Genomic DNA, 17,250 nt, shown 5'->3' with positions numbered 1-17,250 from the left:
GGGGGTGTGGGGCCTAAAAGACGGATCTGATTAGGAGCGCCAAGGGGGCATGTCCCGCTTGTGGGCCGGCAGGCCTGAGGCGAGAGCCGGGAGGACATCGGCCCTCATTTCTGCAGCAGAATTTTTTCCCTCAAATTGCCAGACTCTTCAATTATTATCCGCCATCCTCTCATGCTCAAGTTATCCACTAATTGGCACAAATAGGGTGGGTTTGCTGTCTCGCGGCCTTCGCCTGACGGTGACGCATGCAAAGAGAAAAAGCGCCGGCTCGAGAGACGCGGATCTGATAACTTTAACGCGTCCATCTCCCACTCCCACTCTCCCAGGATGTGACGAACAGATTGATGATGGGTCATGCATGTCGTGACCTTTTCCTCAATCTCGACAAGTGGTGCCCGCCTCACATGTGGAGGGGAGGGGGAGAGCCGAACCCAAGCCCAACGTAGCACTTACTACTCTGTATAGTATAGTATAGGAGGAAATTGGGCATTTTAACACACTCCTACTGTGAAGTGTGAGAGAAATCGGGCCCTTGGCTAAGATAGGTAGGCGCACACTGCCACACACACATGGGGTTAACGGGCAGATGGTTCCTACTCAAGATGGGTATAACGGCTCCGCGTCATCCAGTAAGCGCTCATCAAGCCCATTATCCATGAAGGGCAACGCTGTTTAGTTCCCTTCTTGGGCTCTCCCGCTACGGTGCCGCTGACAGCGGAAGCTCCCAACGGTTGCGGCATTTCCTTACGATCCCCCTCAGGGATTACCGAGAACTGCCGCGTCAACCCCCGTGGTGTTTTGTGTGATCACAGTGCTTGGCACGTCAATCCGTCATCTCCTTGCGTCCTTGAGGATATCGAGCCGGTCTTCGGGACCGACCTGCTCGGAGCTGCTCCAGTTCCGTGAGGGAAAAGTCTTCAGACGAATCCCCAGCCTAAATACTCACACCACCAACGCACTGTGGTGACCCGGCAAAAAAGTTCCGTCCTGCTGCGTTGCTTGCACCGATATTTCCGACCTATCGTTTGTCATTGATTTGTTTGGCCTTCGCTGCCGTTGACGCACAATTAGCAAAAACGAACGCACTTTTCTTGTTGCGAACGAACCATAGAACGCCATCTATCCCACTGCGGAACAGCTTCACAGACGCGGACATACGCAGAGAGACCTCAGGATCGCAAGACAACCAGCGACAGACGGTGCTACCAACCAGCCAGACTACCGCGAATTCAGTCAAGTCAGACTGTTGCTCGCGAACAAGCAGACTCGCCAATTCTTGCCCTGTTATTTTTGCCCTTTCTCGGCTTTCACTCAGACGCCATGGGCCTCACCGTTCTACCCGCTTTAATCCCCGACATCCCCCAGGTGTACGATGCCTATTTTGCGGCCTTCAAGGGGTCGGTAATCCTCGACATCCTGTTTCCGACGGGGATTGACGAGGCTTTCCGTGAGGGTCATACGAAACACACTGTCGAGTACTGGCACAAGACCAGCACCCAGTACACCATCAAGTGCGTTGATGTCGAGACTGGCGAGGTCGTCGGCATGGCCCTTTGGGACGCATTTCTCAAGGAGCGCACACCAGAGGAGTACAGGAGCCCTGGCGCCGTTTGGCTCCAAGGCGAGCAGAGAGCTCGCGCCGATGAGTTAATCAACCCGCTCAGCGCAGCCAAAGAAAAGCTTTGGGCTGGCCGAAAATACGTTTGTGAGTGGGACCCGCCGTGAAATCCCACGTCCTCCTTTTCCCGATCCCTTCCCCTTGCACCCGGTTCGCGCCTTTTTTGTTTCTTCAGGCTTTTCGAGACACACCATGTGAACCCCAGTTGCTGATGACACACGCTTTTGCGTTTTCCCCGGGAACAGACTGTCATATCATTGCAGTGAAGCCTGAACACCAAAGAAAAGGCGTAGGCGCCCTTTTGACGAAATGGGGCCTCGATATGGCCGAGCTGGCGGGACTTCCCGTCTACCTCGAGTCGTCTGAAGAAGGATTCGGCCTCTACAAACGCCTGGGTTTTGAAGTGCTCCAAGACAAGATCGTGCACCGCGGAGGGCTGGTGGGCAAGGATAAGGACGTTGAAGTTCCTCTGATGGTAAAGATGCCGTCTGCCGCCAAGGGTTTGACTTTCGAAGAGTGGCGTGCTCAAGGATACCCGTCTTTCCAATAAGCTTTTCTTCTCTTTCGTGTGGCTGTGTTGGCTGGCTGGACGCAGTATCCGTACGCTTTTGGACGTGGAATCTGCGATGTCAGCAGGATTATCAGATCTTACCTTTTGGGAGTCTTGGAGGATGGATCCTGTGTAACGACTCAATGAGTGTCATAGACTAAAGGTAGATGTTGGATGTTCTGGAAGCGCCAAGACAAAAAGCGCCCAGGAAGCAAAGTGCCAAGACGAAGCCAAGACGAGGCAAATCTGCAAGTCAATCTGAAAGAAAGGAAGGTTGTCTGTACCTGGATTATTGTGCGATGGTGCATGGCTTGGCTTGGCTTTGTATTGTATTTGACGAAATATTAACCGTGCCCTTGCTCGCATGAAAAATAGAAGTCGCTTGGTCTTTCACCCTGCGTGGCCGAGGGACGCGCCACACCGCACCCGACGACTGCAAGTGGGAGGAAACGGGATGAGGGGGTGGTACCGTGGTTCACGGGGTCGGGTGAGGGAGGGGATTGATGGGTTAAGGTGAAGGGTGTTGGACGATACCGCGATGGTCCAGTATCAGATGGAATCATGGCGTGAGAGAGACAGAGGCGCTAGAGGCAGAGGTACCGATACTGACGACTTGTTTCCTGCCCATCTGCCCACATCGGTCCCAAGGTTAGAAGGTGGGTGAAGAAGGGGGGTGGGCAAATGCAACCTGACGTCTTTGGCGAGGCGAGTGAACGGCGATCGGTGGATTGGCGTGGAGTTAATCTTCAAGGGTGATGGAATCTGAAGAATTGTCCCGAAGTCGGAGAAGGGGTGACTGGGAGGGTGTGAGGGAAAGAAATGCAGCGGGACATTTTCGGGGAACGAAGGTACATGTGTACGTATGTCGGTACGGATTCTCCGTACCTTTTCTTGGTGCGGTACTGGAGAGAATGTGGAAGGAGGGGTCCAGTGACTCTGTACCACGGGTGCCCTGTAAGGGAAGCTTGGGAAGGTACCTCAGACGATGTGGGAAGCTGAGGAAGGATGGATGGAAGCGAGAGAAAATTTTGCACGCTGAAGAACGTGAGTAAAATGCTCCTTCCCTAATCTTATCTGATCCAAGATTTGATTGATTAGATCGAGCACTGAACCTATCCGAGGTGGAGACAGGGGATGGTGGCGGGTACAGCGGGGTCCCTTTGGCTGCCATGTGGGGTCTCACTATTTTCTGAGTGGCTGCACCGCTGCAGTCCCGGCGCAACTGGCGATGGAGGGGAAGGAGCTGCAAACGCCATTGACCAATTTGAGACACGACCCTAAGTTCCTCCACATTCAATGCAATCACACATGTCAACTTTTTCAAGACTCAAGAGCATCCTGGGACCTTGGACCTTACTCTGACACACCCACACGTATGATCCATCGCGATCCCACTCCTCCCACGCTCTAGACTCGCTGTCAGCCCGCCGGATACACACGAGTACGTGACAAAGTGACAAAGTCCGCTCGCTGGCAAGCACACAGTTCCTAACAAGTCTCGTGGCTCCATCGAACCCATCTGCTCGTTTTGATGTGTCACTATGTGTGTCCTCGCATCGCCAATCGAGTCGCCCTGTCATGACGCGAGTAGCCTTTTCGACCGTTCGTATACGCCCCTCAACACTGGGAATACTCGAGAATACTCCAGGTACTTGTCGTGAAACAATTGCCCGTTCGGTCTAGCCCGTCGCTGGCTACATACGCAGGGCAAGGTGAAAACCTCCAAGGAAGAAAAGAAGCAATCCCAGCTAAGGTTCTGCGCCGTACGATTACCTGCGTGCAAGTTCGCAACGTCCCGCTGTGTGGCGCCCCATCTTGGTGGCCGGCAAAGCAGCACGGCCAACACCTTAACGGGCTAAAGCCCAGCCCAGCGGCAGCGGGGGGTGAAGAGACCTCGCTTGCGGCTTGCCTCCTTGCTGGATCCAGATGATCCCCGAAAGCCGTTCCTCGGTGACGCAGATGCAGGGCCCTTTGGACATGGGTCGTCTCTGCCATCTGGACCCAGGCCAGTTATTTCTGCCATGCGACCCGAGAGGATGGCCGGCGTTGCACCTAGATCGCGGTGACACTTTTTTGGACCTGCCATAGACAAACATTTCGACCAAGACCAAGACGTTCAATTTGTCTTCTGTAGTAATTTCGTTAAGCAATTGAAGCATTTATTCAGTAATTATTTGTCGACACAATGGCCGCAGAAGCATCAACAACCCCAGTATCCGAGCCTTTAGCTCCCACTCAGAAGCTGTCCATCCTCCACGGACCCCGCGATCCTCCTCTGGTTGATCTCAGTCTCGGCGAGCTGCTGGAGCTCCAGACCTACCAACATGGCACCAAGGAATGCTTGGTGATTCCTTGGACCGGTGCACGATGGACCTACAATGAGCTCAACCAGCAGAGCTTGCTGCTCGCGCAGGCCCTACTCGAGATGGGCATCAAGGCCGGTGACAGAGTCGGTGTTATGGCAGGCAACTGCGAGCAATACGCCGCCATCTTCTTTGCAGTCTCTAGAATCGGTGCTATTCTCGTTATTCTGAACAACACGTACACTCCCAGCGAGGCCATGTACGCTGTTGAGTTCTCAGGTTAGTTACCAGTCTAACAGTTGCTGATTTCCGAGCTAACTCCGTTATTCAGAATGCAAGATTCTCTTCACCACCAAGCAGATTGGCAGACTCGACAACACCAAGTTCTTGAGCCAAATAGCGAACAAGATCAACGGGCCCAAGATTGTCATGATTCGGGGCGACACGAGCGGATATCAGACATACGACGACCTCATCAAGTCGAGCTCAAGGCAGAGCCCGAGAGAGCTTCACCTGGCCATGAGCAAGGTGGTGCCGCATCAAGTATGCAACCTCCAGTTCACCAGTGGTACCACTGGCCGTCCCAAGGCCGCCATGCTTACCCATCAGTAAGTGCGACCAAGCTGATAGAGGAGGTCGAAGAGGCTAACTTTGGATTCAGCAACGTCGTTAACAACGCTCGTTTCATTGGTGATCGCATGCGCCTCACCCCAGACGACGTGCTGTGCTGCCCTCCCCCTCTGTTCCACTGCTTCGGTCTTGTCCTCGGCCTCTTGTCTGTCATCACGCACGGTGCCAAGATTGTTTACCCCGCGGAAGTTTTCGACACTGAGGCGACACTCAAGGCCATTCTCGAGGAGGACTGCACAGCACTCCACGGCGTGCCTGCCATGTTCGACTCCCTGTTCCAGGCAGTACCTGATGACTTCAAGTCATCCAAGATCCGCACCGGAATTGTGGCCGGCGCCCCTGTCCCCAGATATCTGATGGAGTTGATGGTCAACCGTCTCGGTATGAGAGAGTTCACCAGCAGTTACGGTCTGACCGAGGCATCGCCTACCTGCTTCAACGCCTTCACCGACGATGCCTTGGGTAAGAGACTGACCACCGTCGGTACGCTCATGCCCCATGCCTCGGCCAAGATTGTCGACAGAGACGGCAACGTTGTGCCCATGGGCCAGCGCGGAGAGCTTTGCATGGCCGGGTACCAGCTGCAGGCTGGCTACTGGAATAACTCGGAGAAGACCAACGAGGTCATGGTCCGTGACTCTGCAGGTGTCTTGTGGCTGCACACTGGTGACGAGGCCGTCTTTGACGACGCCGGATACTGCTCAATCACCGGCCGCTTCAAGGACATCATCATCCGAGGTAAGCTATAAATGTCCGTCACGCAACAACAGCACAATGTACTGACACAACTTTCTCCCTTCAGGTGGCGAGAACATCTACCCGCTCGAGATTGAAGAGCGCCTCATGGCCCACCCGTCCATCTCCCAGGCCATCGTCGTCGGCCTCAAGGACGAGCACTACGGCGAGGTCGTCGGTGCCTTTGTGCAGCGCGCCGAGAACGCGGACAAGCCTTCGTTCCAGGAGCTCAAGGACTGGGTCCGCCAGCGCCTCGGCGGCCACAAGAGCCCTGCGCACATTTTCTGGCTCGGTGAGGACGGCGTGCCGGCCAACGTGCCCCTCACGGGCAGCGGCAAGGTGCGCAAGTTTGAGATTGCCAAGGTGGGCGACGAGATTCTCAAGAAGAGCAGAACCGTCTCTGCCAAGTTGTAAGATTGCGGTCCTCGTAGGATATCTTGCCGAGGACGGCGTGGAGTGTGTTCAATGAGTGATACCACACAAAAGTTGTCTTTTGACCATTTTCGTTGTTACTATTTCATGTCAGGCGATGGCTTCTGTCTTTTGGGGTTTTGGAATTTGGCTTAGATTTTTTTTTAGATCCGTAGGATTACTGAACGTGTCGTTGAATTGACTTTCCTTCTCGTCACACTCCCATGTGGATTTAGCTTGTGCAAGTCATCCTCAAAGGCTCAAACTTTGTTTTTTTACCTGTATTCTCAAAGGCTAATTGCCTTTCGTCACATTCGGCCCCCTTTGAGAATCGCGTTTACTGGGAGTATGCTTACCCCGATCAAGGCTTAGCATCCAAAATCGCGATTGCGTGATGAGAAACCCGATGGTTTGGGGCGAACCCACATAAGTGAGGCCAAAAATCGAATCCTTCAATTGAGGCCAAATTCGACTACAATCGTCTGTGAGGATGTGACTCATTTTCAACCCTCTTTTTTGATCTCATTCAGGAAGGTCGGGAATTTTCATGTTGCCGTAGATTGTTCATCTGGTTCTATTGTGAGACTCATTCGGGTCAAGTTAGTGATCTCAATTGAGTAAGGGGACTATTTTGACAGGTAGATGTGCGCAAAGGTACGGATTTGAATGCTGGATATAAGTGACCGGAATCCAGCTTCAATTAAAACCACGATCAAAACACCACCAACACATCAGTAGCCAATTCCTCAATTTACCCAACCTATTCCCGTCCAAAATTGCAACTAAGCTAACATTCAACAAACTTCGTCCAAAAAAAAAAAAAAAACACAATCACTTCACTACAATGTCTCAATCCAACCACGAGCCAAACTCCCAACCGCCATCCCCCTCTCCCCTCCTCCTCTCCCTCGCAAAATCCTATCCTCACGATCCAGCCCACTTACACAAAGTCCTCCTCCCGCAACTCACCCACCGCCTCCGCCTCGCCTCCCTCTGGTCCATCGCCCCCGGCAGCCGCGTCCTCGACATCGGCTGCGGCCAAGGCGACTCCGCCCTCGTCCTTTCCCAAGCCGTAGCCCCGCTCTCCATCGCCGCCGATGGTGACGCCAACAACGCCAGCCCGGGCCCGGGCCAGGCCGGCCACATCACGGCCCTAGACCCGGCCCCCGGCGACTACGGCAGCCCCTACACCCTCGCCCAATCCCAATCCCACATCTCCTCCTCCCCCCACGGCGCAGCAATCACCTTCCACCAGTCCGACGCGCCGACCTACCTCGCATCGCACCCTTCCTCAGCCTTTGACGCCGCTACGCTCTGTCATTCGCTGTGGTACTTCCCCTCCGGCGCCGCAATCACCTCCCTCTTCGAAGTCCTCTACAAGCCCAACGTCTCCAAGCTCTGTTTCGCAGAATACGCACTCAAAGCCCGGACTCCCGCGCAGAAACCGCACGAACTGGCCGTCGCGGCGCAGAAGCGGTTTTATGCGCTGCGGGCTGGCGCGGAGAAGGGGTTTAGCCTGGACCAGGGCAACGTCCGCGGCGCGCTTGTACCCGAGGAGATTGTGAAGTTGGCGGAGGGGGCTGGGTGGAAGGTTCGGGAGAGGGGTGTTGTTGATACGCCTGGGTTGTTGGATGGGGCATGGGAGGTTGGGGTTGTGGTTGATGCGTCGTGGGCTGAGGAGGTTGTCGCCGAGGGGTTGGGGAAGGATGAGGAGGAAGAGTTGTTGGGATACGTGAGGGAGATTCGGGATGCGGTTGAGGAGGTGAAGAAGGGTGGTGGGAGGGTTGAGACCATGGATGCTGTTTGGGTTGTTATGGAGCGTTGAACGTGTTGTTCGATCAAACGTGACGCGATATTGGAGAAATCATATCAAACGCGAAGAATGAGTACGCGTTCAGAGTGTTTCGTACAATATTAAGCAACGATGCCCAGAGATGATACCAAGTAACGATGTCGAACGCGCCTTGACTGTCATGGCCGTTCCGGATAATGAAATTCCGCTCTATTGGCAATCGCCTTTAAGCTGGATTTTTTTTTGGTCTGCTTGACGTCTACAGAGATGAGACGCTCAAATTCATGTTCCGAATAAGTAACACATGATATATTTCAAAAGAACCTGGTAAGTGTTCCAACGTCCACCAGGGTTCGTAAAGGGGATGCATATCGTGAGAGTTATAATGGATTGGTAGAGGCTGGCTAGACCATGTGCCAGAGGTAGGATCAGATAGATGCCATGATATCATGGACGCAAGTATCGCAACAATACAGTTACTGGCGACAGTCACCCTGAAAGGGTTTCAGGGGAGGGAGACATGCGGCGTTGAGTTATCTACAGCTATCGTGGGAGTGACTTACACCCCCCGGAACCGCCTATATCTGATCCTTCTCTTAATCACGATATTTCACTGAAGAAGTCCTAAGGATAAATAGCAGCAGAGCATCTCACCTACTTGGTGGGTATCTTGTCTGGGTACTTTGAGATAGTTTGCACCTATCTCAGATGTTAGGTGGCTTCTGCTCATAAAGCTGATGACCAAATGGAAGGTAAGGTAGGGTAGGTACTTTCTTTTTGTACCACATAAATCAAGGTAGGTTCTGCCGGCACGTTTCTTACGCTCTGTTCAAATAGGCCTTCTTCGTGAGCGACCTGCTCGACCCATTGACTTCTCACTTAATCTTCATGGATATGCTCAACGGTGTTCATCTTCATTCGCCAAGAACCCATAAGGCTACCATTGCAAGTAACGACTTGTCCGCAGATCTCATCAATGGGGCTCTCCCATCGTGTGGTCGTCTCGGCGCGACTATCCGTCCGGACTCCGGGATCCGGATCCCGAGGACACTTTTAACCTTGAAGGGGATGCGCAAGTTTCCATCGACTCGGAAATGCCCCAGAGTCAGACACACAGACACATCATCATCTGGGACCATCGGCGGGGGCCATAATGATATCAGACGAACGAGACGGCACAATGCATCGACTCGACAGAATGCAATACGACATTCTCTATGGCACTGTGTGGACAACTGGACACAGGATACGACGGCGTGTCCCGAAGACCCGAGAGAAGACTTGTCGGAACGAATGCCATTCGACGTGGAACAATCAGCAATTCCTAACAAAAACAGGGGACTCTCCCAGGCGTTGACGGAATTTGACGGTCGGCGTTAACGATGATCTGGGTGGCGCACATCGGTCCGGAGCGTCAATTGCCGCAAGGGACTTGTTGCAGGTCCAGTGCAAGAGCTGCAGAAAGTCTCAGCCATCGACGTGCAGGAAGACGAACCGGCTTTCGTCGATCTGGTACGAAGGCTCGCACAAGCTTGCCAAAGTACCGCTCGATGGCTTGAGATCAACGACGCTATTACCTAGCCCACTTGAACCCCATTACGAAAGCGCCTTGGCCGAGAAACGAGTACGATGCCACATTCTGAATCGCGTGGCGGCAGACCAAGTTATCAATCTCTGTGGAGTTGAGCTATCCCATAGTGGATTGTAGGCATGGAGCTGTTGTGGACAACAGGTGCAGCTACCTGTGGGACGTGGGTGAACAACCGGTCGGAGCAACCCCGTATTGTGCAGGCGTGTTCACGAATACCAGGACCGTCTGAACTTCTGAAGAGCATCACGAATATTCAAAGCAAGTCCAGAGCCGGCGGCGCAGCTCGCCTCAGAGCGGGAACGGCGCGGTTGACGGGCGGCAGATGTGACTTGGCAGGCGGGGGAGGCTCCGATCGAGGAACGGCTCAAGAACCGACGAAAAGAAGAAGCATCGAGGCACACGGATGAATCCTCACAACTTGCGAGTAAGCTGAAGGCGTCACTGGCGTTCCGATTCCCAAGCAGGTGTGGCAGGGGATGGGAGGTAGTGGAGACGGAGAGAGTCACGTACCCTGATCTAAAGAGGTGCGTCTTTTTTTACCAAGGATCTGCCCAAACAGGCCACTTGGACCGAAGGCGACCCCACGCGAGCTACCTGTTTCTACACACACGCCCTCTTGAACGATGAGATGATGGGATCCACGGGTAGGTTCGGGATGTTGAAGCAGTGAACCATGCTGCAAGTATCAAAACCAGCCTTAGTGTATCCGTAAGTCCACTCCCGCTGCCCCGCCAGTGAGAAAAAAATTTGCCTTGATCTTATCAGATCCATCATCCAGCTTGCGGCGGCCACCGGTCGGCTTTGAGTGGGTACTCACAGCTCCGAGGCCGGAGCTATGGCCGAACTTGGTTCTAATAAAGTTATCAGATCCGCTAAGACCAGGTCGGTGCAGCCACCTTCCTTGGAGGAAGAAAAAAAAGAAGGGGAAAAAAGCCGGTACTTTGATAGGTACCTAGCTAGTAGGCGCCACGCACGCAATTGACGGCGATACATCAACTACGAGGGACGACCGCCACGAACCCCGTTTCCATCAACCCCAACGCCCTCTTGGTTATCAGATCTATTCTGAAGAGTGGCACAGGCTGTGAAACTCAAATTTTCTTCGGAGCATTTCGTCGCCTACCTACCCTGGCCTGGGAACCCTTCTGGCCCGAGGTCTCGGCGTTTCGCCGCAGGCCACCTCAGTGATGGAGGGGTGAAGAGTGAGGCCCCCCTTCAACGTCGACCATGCCCGCGTACATTGATCCTCCTTGTACTCAGTTGTACCCTTTTCTTCGCATATAGACACACACCCCTTCGCTACCGTGGAGTCAAGGTACAAATGTGCCCCGCCGTTGAACTTCACTCTGACCACCACCCCGTGCCCCAGAAGTTGTGATGGATGGTGTGCTGGAGACGATGTCATGGGCCGGTCCTGGAGGCTGGAGCTACCAGTCGCTTCGCTTCCTCGCTTGAAGCTCTCTTGCGTCGCGCGCCCTGCAGCCTATTGAAGAAAAAAAAAAAAAACCATGAGCCATGGCAAGGCATGGCGTGGCATGGCGGCAGACACGCAAAGACAAGTGAGCGGCGGGCTTCCGTTTGTCAATGGACCAGGGTCATCATGTAATGGCATTGGACTCTTGGAGACCAGGGACCCAATGGCGTTAACTCGGTATGTCTTCCAAAGGAGTAGGCGGTGGTGGCATGAATGCCCGCGAAGCTCCGAACTCGAAGCTGAACCTTGGGCAACTTTCTCCGTGAACTTTTGCTTTCCTATCTGTCCCTTCACAGAATCTCGGAGTCAAGCATCGAGGAACCTCTTCCACGTTTTTGATACCCTCCTCGAGAAGCCTTGTCTGCTATTCCCAATTCGTTTTCAACTATATTCAGTCAGTTTGGGGATAGCCTTCACACATCAACCGCAATCATGTCGGCACCAATCTCTCTGTCCGCTGTCTCCTCCAGCGAGAGCATCATCAAGCTCCCTCACCCGTACCACGCCGAGTACGCCGTCCAGCGCGCCTTCAACCACGACACTTTCGCCGGCAAGACGTCAGAGGGCGGCCTTCACTTCTACCGCCTCACGCCCCTCGCCGCCCAGGACAACAACACCAAGAAGCAGACGACTCCCCTCCCCGAGCGTCTTCACAGCGAGAACCTCTACTTCTCCGAGCCCGCGGACCTCAAGTCGAGCGAGCTCCCGGCCGACTCCAACAACAGCGCCTGGGCCCGCGCCCGCCGCTCCCCGAGCACCGTCTTCTCGTGGGACGGCAAGACCAAGCCCACGCTCGCCCAGGCCTGGCTCCTCGTCTACGTCATCTTCGTCCTCCGCCCCAACGAGGAGCTCGTCCGCCTCGAGCTCCGCGGCGCCAGCGCCGATACCCTCGGCCAGCAGCTCCGCGATGTCCTCCTCGCCATCGAGCACCCGACCCAGACGGAGGCCCAGAAGCCCGCCGCCTCCGCGGAGCAATCCACCGTCGTCCTCCTCCGCTCCGCCTTCTGGCAGGGCGCCGGATCGCCCTTTGGCCCCCGTCCCGTCTGGCTCCCTCAGGAGTCCCCCGCGGCGCTCGACAACCCTCTGTCCTCGTACCCCCTTACCCCTCTGCAGCACACCATGACGGCCGTCCCGGCCTCGGACCCGTCCAACCCGAACCTCTACCAGCAGGCGTGGCACCCGATCCGCCCGGCCAAGCCCGCGCCGGGCGCGACGGTGTACAGCCGCTGGATCCCCCACCTCAAGGAGACGTTCAGCATGGTGGCGCTCGACTACCGCAACGCGGAGCACCTCCACCTGTTCCACGAGTGGCAGAACGACCCGCGCGTGTCGCAGGGGTGGAACGAGACGGGCACGCTCGACCAGCACCGCGAGTACCTGCGCAAGATTGACGAGGACCCGCACCAGTTTGCCATCCTCGCCGCGTGGGAGGACACGTTTTTCGCCTACTTTGAGGTCTACTGGGCCAAGGTGCGTCTTCTCTCTTGTCTCCCGCATTCCAGCCTACAAAAAGTTTTCATAATCACTAACAAATCATCAACAGGAGGACAAGTTGGGCGGCTACTACGACGCCCAGGACTGGGACCGCGGCCGCCACTCCCTGGTCGGCGACGTGCGCTTCCGGGGCCCCCACCGCGTGACGGCGTGGTGGTCCTCGCTGATGCACTTCCTCTACCTCGACGACCCGCGCACGACCTGGGTCGTGGGCGAGCCCAAGAAGACCAACGACACGGTGCTCATGTACGACTTCATGCACGGGTTCGGGCTCGACAAGTTCGTCGACCTGCCGCACAAGCGCAGCGCGTTCGTGCGGTGCTCGCGCGAGAGGTTCTTCCAGCTTTGCCCGCTGGGGGATAACGAGAAGGTTGTGGGCGGTATGAGGATCCAGCTTGTGCCCAAGTTGTAAGAGGACAGACACATTGGGTGGTAGGTACATCTATGACACAGTGAGATACTATGTATGTGTGGATTATGAGTCTTGTTTGAAATCTAAAAGTGTTGCGGTATGTGGGCGTGGGAATAATGTACATGGAAGATATGCAGACAAAGCTAGGAAGGTGTCATTTTGGGGAAGAATTTTGTGTCACTACTCTTTTTTTTTTCGGACGCAATCTTATCTGATCTGATCTGATTGATTATGCCTTGGTGACATTAATTTGCGTGACCTACCTTACTTAACCTTACCCAGGCTCTGAATCTTGACAGCGACACACCAAAATGAAGAGAAAAAAGGTCTAGGCAGTATACACTCATGAGGAACATCATTTGCATTCCAAAGTCTAGCCAATTTAGTCTAAACTAACCCCCAAGAGACGGAACTTATTGCGTCCGTCTTTCGTTCATCATTGTACTCCCAAGAACACCTTTGAAACCCAAAAAATAAACCCTCAAAAATCCATTTTATGCATTTTTTTTAATTCATCAACAACACAAGAGTCAAGAGTCGGGGGCCCTTCCGAGACCGAGGTGGTTCCAGCAGACTATTGTGGGAGAACACGCACGCAACGGTTAGCAATCAATCAATCTCTCACTGACGATGGGGTCGAGTCGGAGAAGGGGGGGCGTGTGAAAAGGAGGAGAGGAACACAGAAGAGAGGAGAGGGTAGTAGACAGGGAAGGCCGGTCGGCGCCGGTGGGATCCAAAGAGTCAAGGAAAACACAACCAAAAAAACACAGCCAAAAAAAAGAAGAAAAAAAGTAACTCACTGGTAAAGCCGAGGTCGTCTCTAAAGTACGCGTGCATGACATCCTCACCCCACGTAGTCCCCACAACGGGCCCGCTCGCGACGGCCTTCTTCCCAATCGCCAAACCGATCATGGGCTCGACGGGGCCGAGCTCCGAGAACGTGGGCTTGTGCGCGCCCGACGTGAGCTTGGCCAGCATGAGCTGGTGCGCGTTGATGGCGGCGTAGTGGCCCATGTGCATCGCCGTGCCGCACCGCTTGATGCCGGGCCACAGGCAGATGTCGCCCACGATGATGTGGTCCTCGGCGTTGGGGACGTTGCCGTCGCCCTTGAGGACCATGTTGGGGTGGATCTTGACGTAGCCCTCCTCGTCCTTTGCGGCGGCGGGGAGGTAGTCCGTGGACGGGACGCTGCGGGAGATGGCCATGACGACCTCCGAGGCGACGAGCCTGTCGCCGTTTGTGAATTCAATCTCGTGGCGGGCGCGGCCGTTGGGCAAGGGGTCGAGCTTGCGCGTCTCCTTTACGCGGTGGTTCAGGAGGACGTTGACGCCCGCCTCGCGCGTGAGCTCGAGGGCCTTGTCCTTGCACTCGTCCGACAGACCCTCGGAGGAGAGGAGCTTGTCGCGGGAGTGAACGAGGGTGACCTTGGAGTCCGGCTCGACGAGCTTGAGCTCGGCGGCCATCTCGATGCCCACGGCGCCGCCGCCGACGACGACGACGCCGTCGGGGGCGTTGCGGACGGCGTCGATCTGTTCCTCGGCCTCGAGGAGGTACTGCTTGCGGGTGAGGGACTGGGGCACGACGGGGAAGACGCGGCGGAGGCCAGAGGCGGCGACGAGGAAGTCGTAGGAGAAGTCCTGGGGTTGCTTGGTGGCGTGGTCGAGGACGGTGGCCGTCTTCGTGGCCGGGTCGACTTTGGAGACGGAGCCCTGGACGAAGCGGACGTTGGGGCGCTGGAGGGAGGCGATGTCCTCGAACTTTACCCAGGACTTTGCTGCGTATTTGGAGTCGGCGAAGGCGAGGGGGGAGCCGATTAGGTGGACTTTGGAGGGGTTATGTTAGCGGGGTTGTGATATAGTCTGTGAGCTTCAGGTTCGGAAGCTTCAGGGTGTCTTACAGAAGCCATCACGCTCGTCGACAAGAGTGATCTCGACGGGGACGTTCTTGAAGTCTGGGTGGTGCTCGTAGGGAATGTGAGCAAGACGAGGCGACTTGCCGCTGCTCAGGTCGAGCAGGTTCAAGGTGGTAGAGACACCGGCGTAGGAGAGACCTCCGATGACGAAGACCTTGAAGGGGGGAATAGCACCAGGAAGAGAGCCCATCTTGTCTGCTGTAGTCGGAAATGTAGAGGAGTCGTTGGAATCTACAACGACGTCTGAATGAGAGAAGGAGGAGGAGGAGGAAGTGGAAGTAGAGGAAGAATAAGACCGGTTGGAGCTATAGGACTCTAGCGGCGAGGCTTGATGAAGAGGGAGGCAAGTAGAGGCGAGGGAAGGGAGTGAAGATGCAAATGGGGATGCAGATGCAGAGGCTGTGGCAGTTGCGGACGAGAACATTCGCATGGACAGGAGCAAACATAAAGATAGCGTCCGCCGGAAGCCGAGCGGAGGGCCTGCATCGGACCGGAGCTGGTGCTGGCGTGCTGGAGCTGGTGGTGGTGGTGGTGCTTGTACTCTGCGGGTGACGCTGCTCAGACTGGTTAAAGTTGCCCGTTGTTGGATCCCACCACCACCGACGAATCCTTTTCCCAACATGGAGGACCCAATTCCAGATTCACCCCTCCGAGGCTGGGCCAAGACCAAGGAGGAGTAGAAGCAGGAGGGCGGCGAGGAACACGAGGAAAGGGGCAGGTCGAGCCGAGGGCTGGCTCGGAGAATGAGACGCCTTGCAGCCGAGAGTGCTGGGCGAAGGATCCGCTTGGCCATGGCGGCGATCGCAAGGAAGGGGAGCAGCAGAAAAATAGGAGAGGGAAGACGAGGTCCAGGGGCCGACGGACGGGACTTGAGTGACACTCTCGCACCGGCGGCGTCACTGTCAGTCAGTAGGGAGGGGAATGGGAAAGCGACAGCGGAGATGACGGCATGGCTGGGTGGGTTTTGGAGCCGCCGGGGAGTTTGGGAGAATTTGTAAAAGGGCAATTCCCCCCTAATGTATGTATTGTAGGTATTGCTACATTGTGACTTTCTTGGAAGGATTAGAATACTATGGGTAAAGTTGCGCGGATCTTGAAATTGCCGTCGTCATAAATCTGCGGCTTGTAGAAGTTCAAAGGGGGGGGGCATTTTTGCTCGGTTCGGTTGTTCGGGGATGTCTTCGTAGAACGGCGTTTTGTTGGAGCCTTTTTTTTTTTGGTTTTTTTTTTTTTTGGTGGTTGGAGGGGTGTTGTTGGGAGGGGTCTGAGAATTATCAGATGGTGGAGGAGTTAAAGTTATCAGATCCGTTCAGAGACATGCAAGCCACTCCCAGCGCCGGGTCTAAGAAGCGGACTGGCTGAGCTGGGATCTAATCAGCATTACCTAACAAAACACAAGCATGAACAAGTTGACAAGCCTAAAAAAGACCAACAAAATGAAGGAAACCAAGGTACTCTGTACGCGTTGGGGCACTGCGCCTCGTTTTCAGTGGGCAGCAGCACTGTTCGGAATTCAAGGGTAGAAAAAAAAAACTGTAATTCTCCTCTCTTTCTTCTTTCCAGGGCATCTCGGGTTCCTTTGCTTTCCGTTGCTTCTACCGAGTACCTTGGTAATGAAGCAACGGAGTAGAGATGCTGAATGGATCGGCCGTTGAAGCTAATGCCGCCAAAGGTTCTCACTGCAGCACACAGCAAAAGACACGGGATTCGCAATTGGCCTTGCTCCTCACTGCTACACACCAGCGAGATGTGTGTACCCAATGACGCCTTCTTTTGCAAATTCGAGATGAAGTGGATGAGTGGGTGTGGCGGTGGAATGTACCCTCAATGGGAAATGGTGTGTGTGGGTGCCCAGCGCCAGAAGAGATGCGCCATTTTCCCCAGGAGCAGCCATGGCCGGGGCCGTCACAATGGCTTCTCTGAAATTTTTTATTCACGACATGGGAAGATCAGGAAATCTCAAGAAGTATTCCGTAAAGCTTTCCGAATGGACAACAAGTTTGGCAGATCCGCAAAAAAAAAAAAAATACTGCGTAGAGAATGGAGTATAGGCAGAGAGCAAGGAGCAAGGAGCAAGAAAGAAACATGGGTGTCCGTACCGATGTACTTCGTACACTGAGGTGGACCAAGGTAAGGTACCTAGGTATTTTGTACCCGTTCGGGTTGGCGTCTCCAGCCTTACTTAATCCGGAAGGGATGGGCCGTCTCCGCCAAGACAAATTATCTGATCCGAACCCACAGTCCGGTCCTCGGCCCCACATCCACTCGCTCCATCTGCTTGTCTGATTCTTTCACCCCCTTTGACCCTCACAAATCGCTATCAGATG

General features: G+C 54.9%; 6 protein-coding genes across 6 annotated transcripts; 5 read left to right on the top strand and 1 right to left on the bottom strand.

Annotated features, from left to right (window-relative positions):
* Positions 1-1,320: 1,320 nt before the first annotated feature.
* On the top strand, positions 1,321-2,168 carry CCOS01_14112 (acetyltransferase; the record flags this gene model as incomplete). The annotated part of the gene is made up of 2 exons (XM_060462256.1): positions 1,321-1,705; positions 1,864-2,168. The coding sequence occupies 2 exons, from the start codon at positions 1,321-1,323 to the stop codon at positions 2,166-2,168; spliced, it is 690 nt and encodes a 229-aa protein (XP_060307352.1).
* A 1,578-nt stretch (positions 2,169-3,746) lies between these two features.
* Positions 3,747-4,098, top strand: CCOS01_14111 (uncharacterized protein; the record flags this gene model as incomplete). Its single annotated transcript, XM_060462255.1, has 2 exons — positions 3,747-3,816; positions 3,881-4,098. The coding sequence occupies 2 exons, from the start codon at positions 3,747-3,749 to the stop codon at positions 4,096-4,098; spliced, it is 288 nt and encodes a 95-aa protein (XP_060307351.1).
* A 255-nt stretch (positions 4,099-4,353) lies between these two features.
* Positions 4,354-6,250, top strand: CCOS01_14110 (AMP-binding enzyme; the record flags this gene model as incomplete). Its single annotated transcript, XM_060462254.1, has 4 exons — positions 4,354-4,750; positions 4,803-5,079; positions 5,133-5,839; positions 5,904-6,250. The coding sequence occupies 4 exons, from the start codon at positions 4,354-4,356 to the stop codon at positions 6,248-6,250; spliced, it is 1,728 nt and encodes a 575-aa protein (XP_060307350.1).
* Positions 6,251-7,091: 841 nt separating this feature from the next.
* Positions 7,092-8,072, top strand: CCOS01_14109 (SAM-dependent methyltransferase; the record flags this gene model as incomplete). The annotated part of the gene is made up of 1 exon (XM_060462253.1): positions 7,092-8,072. One exon carries the CDS (start codon positions 7,092-7,094, stop codon positions 8,070-8,072), a length of 981 nt encoding a protein of 326 aa, XP_060307349.1.
* A 3,464-nt stretch (positions 8,073-11,536) lies between these two features.
* CCOS01_14108 (uncharacterized protein) lies at positions 11,537-13,010 on the top strand (the record flags this gene model as incomplete). Its single annotated transcript, XM_060462252.1, has 2 exons — positions 11,537-12,574; positions 12,648-13,010. The coding sequence occupies 2 exons, from the start codon at positions 11,537-11,539 to the stop codon at positions 13,008-13,010; spliced, it is 1,401 nt and encodes a 466-aa protein (XP_060307348.1).
* Positions 13,011-13,540: 530 nt separating this feature from the next.
* CCOS01_14107 (uncharacterized protein) lies at positions 13,541-15,716 on the bottom strand (the record flags this gene model as incomplete). The annotated part of the gene is made up of 3 exons (XM_060462251.1): positions 13,541-13,584; positions 13,811-14,833; positions 14,909-15,716. The coding sequence occupies 3 exons, from the start codon at positions 15,714-15,716 to the stop codon at positions 13,541-13,543; spliced, it is 1,875 nt and encodes a 624-aa protein (XP_060307347.1).
* Positions 15,717-17,250: the final 1,534 nt, after the last annotated feature.

This window comes from Colletotrichum costaricense (genome assembly GCF_030867565.1).
Source record: "Colletotrichum costaricense strain IMI 309622 chromosome Unknown Scaffold_19.1, whole genome shotgun sequence".
NCBI classification, from domain to species: domain Eukaryota; kingdom Fungi; phylum Ascomycota; class Sordariomycetes; order Glomerellales; family Glomerellaceae; genus Colletotrichum; species Colletotrichum costaricense.
This window is presented reverse-complemented; position numbering and strand designations above follow the sequence as displayed.